The sequence below is a fragment of the Juglans regia genome, chromosome 4, assembly GCF_001411555.2.
Source record: "Juglans regia cultivar Chandler chromosome 4, Walnut 2.0, whole genome shotgun sequence".
NCBI classification, from domain to species: Eukaryota; Viridiplantae; Streptophyta; class Magnoliopsida; order Fagales; family Juglandaceae; genus Juglans; species Juglans regia.
This window is the reverse complement of record NC_049904.1, coordinates 15,560,054-15,566,852: the sequence shown is the minus strand read 5'-3', so window position 1 is coordinate 15,566,852 and position 6,799 is coordinate 15,560,054. Positions and strand designations below refer to the sequence as shown.

At 30.4% G+C, this 6,799-nt stretch overlaps 1 protein-coding gene across 1 annotated transcript; it reads left to right on the top strand.

Annotated features, from left to right (window-relative positions):
- Positions 1 to 1,259: 1,259 nt before the first annotated feature.
- On the top strand, positions 1,260 to 5,558 carry LOC108979323 ((3S,6E)-nerolidol synthase 1-like). Its single transcript, XM_018949979.2, has 7 exons — positions 1,260 to 1,512; positions 1,607 to 1,874; positions 1,972 to 2,350; positions 2,438 to 2,656; positions 2,749 to 2,887; positions 2,982 to 3,230; positions 5,207 to 5,558. The coding sequence occupies exons 1-7, from the start codon at positions 1,300 to 1,302 to the stop codon at positions 5,498 to 5,500; spliced, it is 1,761 nt and encodes a 586-aa protein (XP_018805524.2). The 5' UTR covers positions 1,260 to 1,299; the 3' UTR covers positions 5,501 to 5,558.
- Positions 5,559 to 6,799: the final 1,241 nt, after the last annotated feature.

Below are 6,799 nucleotides of genomic sequence, written 5' to 3'. Positions count from 1 at the left end.
AATTATGTAAAAAAATTTAAAGTAGTGCGTTTAATAAAAAAAGTAATATTACATATAATTATAAATTATAAATTATAATATATATATTTTTAAAATAAAACTTATTATTAAAAAATTAATTAATTAATATAGATAATATATATTCATTTTTTTAAATTAACAAAAAAAATCGTGGATTAAGAGTACTCCAATGAATTATTTATCTTATGCTGTAAAATACATCATCAAAACTTATTTTTTTTATTTTACATATTGACTTTTACAATATGTCATTCATCAACTTATCTATTTTTTATCTATATCATTTAAATATTATTTTTTATTCTTTTTAAATATTTCATTACTACCAATAAATTTATAATATCCGTATATTTTTTTATACTTGCAATTTATTTTTATATACAATGTAAAATAATTCAGTCCTTTACACATAAAACAAAAATATATAAGTCAAATAAAAATTAAAAATAAAATCGAAATATGAATAAATTGTTTTAAAAATATTTCCAAGATATTTTTGAGAAGAAAATGAAATATATGTATTTTAAATGATGAATAATAAAAAGAATTTACTTACGTGATAAAAATCAATGTAAAAAAAAAATGAGGGAGTAATCAAATATCAATAATAAAAAATTTTACAAGCTAGATGAAACTTCTTTTTAGAGTAATTATTTAAATAATTTATATTTTTTGTATAATACAAAAGCGATTGAGAGTGATATAAGAGGAGTCAAATCCCACGCTATATTGTATATGCTTGTTTGCTACTGCGAACGAGTTAACGATTGATTGCCAACCAAATCAATATCTGTGAAATAAAATTTTTGTATTGGACTAGTTAAATGAATATTTGTGAAAGAAAAAATCTACTTGCAAGCAAGTTCGTGTACCAATTCGTGTACCGATATTAATATATAATATATATTTTTAATGAAACGATGTTAATTAAAGATAAAAATAATTTTTATGATATAGGAGATTTTATTCTTCTCTCAAAATGTTTTTTTTTAAATAAAAAAAATTATCGATATACGATATAGTGCACAAACTCGCTTGTACCTAGAAAAACTCTTTGTGAAATTTTAAATTATAATAATTTAGGACTCTAATAATATTTGACGAGTCAATGTAAAAAGACCAAATCAATATCTTATGTTTTTTCCATCCAGAACATTACTGCAATGCTCTAAGATACTTCATGACGTCATGTGTCTTCCTATATATTGGATCCAAGCATTCTTTACGGACCTATCAAACTCTCAAATTAACATAATTAATTATTTGCTTCTTATCGCCATGGCCGCCTCCATGTCCGCTAAAACTTTCTTTGCTTCCACGAATCCCCCAACTGATCCCAACAGAATTCATAAAACTGCAAATTCAAATCCCTTCAGCCTTACCTCATTGCCAAGTGCCCACAAACATTGGAAAAATTCCCAAGATCATGATGATACATTTACTTCTACTCCGTTAGAATATCCAAACTACGGAACTAAGAAGCATGATTTTGTAAGAGTATTGTGCATGTCACCTCTCTTTATCTGTTTGATCTTTTGATTAATTTCTGATCGGAGCTGTGTTTGATTGATCTCTTTGTCTGCAGGGCGGGCTCAGCGTCCAACATTCCCATAAATTAGAAGCATGTAGGCGTGCACTAAGGAAAGTAGGAAAAGATGATGGTTTCGAATGTTTAAACATGATTAATGCCATCCAACGCCTCGGCATTGACTACCACTTCGAGGAAGACATTGATGCAATTTTAAAAGGGCAATATGCAAAATACATTGCTCATGGTGATTGCGGTCAGAATCTTCACGAGGTTGCGCTACGCTTTCGACTGTTGAGACAACGAGGTTATTATGTTCCTGCCGGTGAGTTACTCCCCGCCGTTACCTGTCTTGTTTCTTTCTCAGTTTAAAATAAAAGCGATGATGAGAATAATTCTCACCCGTCGATTGTTTGTAACAGATGTATTTAACAACTTCAAGGACAGGGAGGGAAAGTTTGACAAAGAACTGGAAAACGACATAAACGGATTGATGAGTTTCTTCGAAGCTTCACAGCTAAGTATAGAAGGAGAAGGCACACTAGATGAAGCTCGCAGCTTTTGCGAGCAGCTTCTGAATGCGTGGCAAATCAGACATCCAGATGACAACCAAGTCAGTGTTGTTGGGAATACTTTAGGGAATCCTTACCACAAAAGTTTGGCAAGGTTCATGGCCAAGAAGTTTTTTGATAATTTGAACGGCACAAATGGATTATGGTTGAATGATTTACACCAACTAGCAAAAATGGATTTCAATATGGTCCAATCCATTCACCAGAAGGAAATTTTTCAAATGTCCATGTAAGTGTAACAACAACTTGATGATTTACTACTTTACAACAGCAGTGATTATTTTCCTTATCTAAAAGTCAATCTCTGTCATCTTAGATGGTGGAAAGATGTTGGTCTGGCACAAGAACTGAAGTTTGCAAGGGACCAACCGCTCAAATGGTACATAGTTTCCATGGCCTGTCTTACAGACCCAGATCTATCAGAGGAAAGGGTTGACCTCACAAAACCCATATCTCTAATCTACATAATAGATGACATTTTCGATGTTCATGGAACGCTTGAGGAAGTCACCCTCTTCACAGAAGCCATCAATAAGTATATATGCATCTTAAAATAGGATTACTTCCATATATATATATATATATTCCCCTCCCAACCGTGGTTCATTACCAGATTATTGCATGCAGATGGGATCTTGCTGCAGTTGAGGAGTTACCCGAATACATGAAGATATGCTTAAAGGCTCTTAATGACATCACTGATGAAATTAGCCACAAGATATATCAAAAGCATGGGTGGAATCCTGTAGATTCTTTAAGGAAGACGGTAAATGCGTGTCCATATATGATAAATATATATTGCTTATCTTAGGAATAATAAAACATGTTCATGAAAATCACGATCGATCGAATTGTTGCAGTGGGCGAGTTTGTGCAATGCTTTTCTAGTGGAGGCTCAGTGGTTTTCTTCTGGGCAATCACCAAAAGCTGAAGAGTATCTGAAAAATGCAGTTGTTAGTTCGGGAGTACATGTGGTACTAGTTCACATTTTCTTTCTGTTGGGACATGGAGTAACCAAGGAAACTGTCCATCTTGTTGACAATGTACCAGAAATTATATCTTCACCTGCCACAATACTTCGGCTCTGGGATGACTTGGGAAGTGCCATGGTGAGTACATATGCTACATGATGAAAAATTGATGATCAAAACAGCTTTACATATGTTTTTTACTTCAATTTTTTTTTTTTTAAAGAAAATCGCTGTAAAACTGCTCAATGGAGTCGTGTATTGAGAATCGAATTTGTTTTCAGAAGATCACTGTTGGAAAGATGTTTAAAAAACACACCTCAAAGAATGCTTTTAGGGTTTTTTCTATACATGATCTGTAAAGTACTTGGTCTGGATAATAAGAGCATCCACGTCCGGATGAGTACATTTTTTTTTATTAAATTTTAACTAAAAATTATCTTGTAGTAAATATTTTCTTAAATTTTACTCATCTTTTTAAAATCTCTTATATCTCACTCTCTATTATTTCTCTATTATATTAAAATAATATTTCTTTATTCTTTTTTATTATTTTTTCTCTCACTTCCCTTTACAATATTAACAACTCAACTATTTTATCTTTTTTTCTTATGCTATGAACTATTTATCTAGAGAATATTTTAAACAAAAATTTAAATTATTATTTTGTGGGCATAATAATATTTTTAAAATTATGAAATTTTTAAGAATAATATAATTTTTTTGTCAAAACTTGCCTTTCCCAGCTGTAATATTTTGTAATGATTAAATCTTAAAAATTAGTAAGAAATTGAAATATATAATTAAATTCGAAACAAAAAAAATCTAGAAATATATAATTATTAGGGCATTGAAATCTTAGCACTATGAAAATGTGTGTTTGTTAATAAAAATTTGTTAAATTTATAGTAAAGATGACTCTATTTAATATTAATATTGAAATATATAAAAATTTTATCTACCTCACATTAACAAAAACAATTAAGAAAATTTAATTTTTATGATATGGTTTATAGTTTGGAAGAAAGAGAATAACAAATATATCTACATATATATAAATTTGGAATAAAAAAAAAATAGAAAATAATGATTTAGGCCGCTTGCTACAAATTTGGGGCCGGATCGAGCAAGTAGCAATCGCCTAAAATCAAAACTTAATTTAGGAATCAGATGAGTTTTCTTTACTTTTCATGTTTTTTTCCTATAACTTGGCTAAGGGTTAGTTTTAGGTATGCTAAAGAGGTCATTCAAAAAAATAGATGAGTGGACCTCCTGAACCATGTGTATATATTGTAGCTTTCGTCCTTTAACTGAACATCAATGTACCTTTAATATTCCTTTCTTCGTTTTGTGAGAAGTGAGAACCATGCATGCATCTACAAGGTTGCTATGCTAGCAAACAAAGCATCAAGTCAGTTTTCACCAACTTGCATCCAAAATGATCGATATAACTTTATTATAGACACTCAACACATGACACCATGCATAGCCAACGGCATTTAGCCTGATGGCACAAGACCCACATGATCTCCAAAATGGAGATAATGGTTTCGACCCCCTCTCTCAATGTATCAGAGGAAAAAAAACAAACACCATGTATACCTGAACGTACGGAGATGATAGCTGGGACAAAACTACAACCTTATAACTAAAACCCATGTATACCATGATAGGCAGTTTCCGATTCAAGGATGAAATCTATGATATTTTTTAAGGAAATAGCTATTTAAACCGATAATTTTGACCGATAAATGTAACAAATTGACTTTTTTATTTTTTATTTTTTTACTTAATGATTAAGAAAGTGATTATTAGTAAATTGATATTTTTTTATTTTTTAAAAATATTTAAATATATATAAAAAATGATTGAAATAAAAGAGAAAAAAAAAGTGCATTTGCACTTATCGGTCAGGTTTCATCGGTACTTCTTCGGTTCCTCTAACAGCGTCTATTTTTTAACAATTGCATGTATAACTCCAATGAGACTGACTCTAGTTATAATGGAGATCAAATCCTTCCTCTCCTTGTAAGCTTTTTCCATGTAAACACCATTACAACTTTCAGTTATGGAAAAAGCTAGCTAACAACTAGTATGGTTCATGCATGTGATTGCAGGATGAGAGTCAAGATGGCCATGATGGATCATACATAGATTATTACATGAAAGAACACAAGGATTCTGCAGTCAAAGAAGTACGAGAGAAGGTTGTCGATATGATTTCAGATTCATGGAAACGCCTAAACAATGAGTGTCTGATCTCTCCAAATCCACTTCCAGCAAAATTCAACGAGGCTTGTCTTAATATGGCAAGAATGGTGCCCTTGTTGTATAGTTATGACGACAACCATGACCTCCCAAGCCTCGAGGAACATATGAAATTTGTGCTTTATCAAAGTGTGTCTATGTAGGGTATGTATCCTAAAGCATAGAAAAATAAAATCCAAGCTTTCTGCTTAATTAGTTCAAGTTGCAAACATGCATACATATATATATATATATATATATATTTATGGTTTTGACCACATAAATATATACAGCCTAATTCCATGAAGTAAAATTACTTAATAAACTAAAAAATTCCTTTTATTTTGTAGAAATCATATTTCTATTTCACTTAAAGCTTCTACTTCTAATTATTTTTAAGAGATTTAAACTATCACAACTTTCATAACTGAAATTTAAAATTTAGATTTTTGTAAGTTCACACAAAGCAATGTGCGTGACATTTTTTTATTAGATTAAACACGTGGCCCAAAATACACAAGTATAACCTCGTATTTTGGGTGGTCCATAAGTAGTCACTGCAACAAAAATTTGTTTTTGGGACGATTTTTGTTTGGGACGAAATAAAAATCGTCCTAAAAAATGAGATCTAGGGACAAAATTTAAATTTCATTCCTAAAAAACGACGAAAGGTGTTTACCATTCGAACACGTTCGAACGATATATGTAGGGATGGAAAATTTTGTCTCTAATAAAATAAACATTTGAACATTCAGAAAAAAACATTTGAACAAAATAAAATAAGCATTCGAACAGAAATTATATATGCTCGAATGACAATTTGTCACGTTAAGTGACAAAATTTAACGGGACATTGACTTACCGTTCGAACATTATAAAATAACGTTCGAAAGTCAAGGTTAATCAATTTTTGAACAAATATCATATATGATCGAAGAGAAAATTGGCAGGTTGAGTCAATAAATTTAGCAGGACATTAACTTACCATTCGAATAACATACAAAACGTTTGAATATTAATGATAATCAATATTCGAACACATATTATATATGATCCAGCAGGAAATTTGTGGTTTAAGTCAGTAAATTTAGCAGGATATTAACTTTCCGTTCGAACATATTACTATACCATTCGACCTAATAAGTTATCAATGTTCAAACGTAAAATAAAGTGTTCGAACGAAGACTAGACACGTTCGAACGTGAAATATTTCGTTCAAATGGTTACAAATTTTTACAATTATTGATGGAAATAAAATACCTTAATTATGCATAAATATTTATATAAAAGTTAACAATTAAATAATAGAAATAAGTAATTAATTTAGAAAAGATAAAAAGATTTAATTCATAATTAAATTAATTTACAAAACACCAAATATTCTTCATACCAATAATAGAAAAAAATGTAAATAAAAAATAGAAACTACTAAGATCCCAGCTCCCTGCATACATCCTCGACTG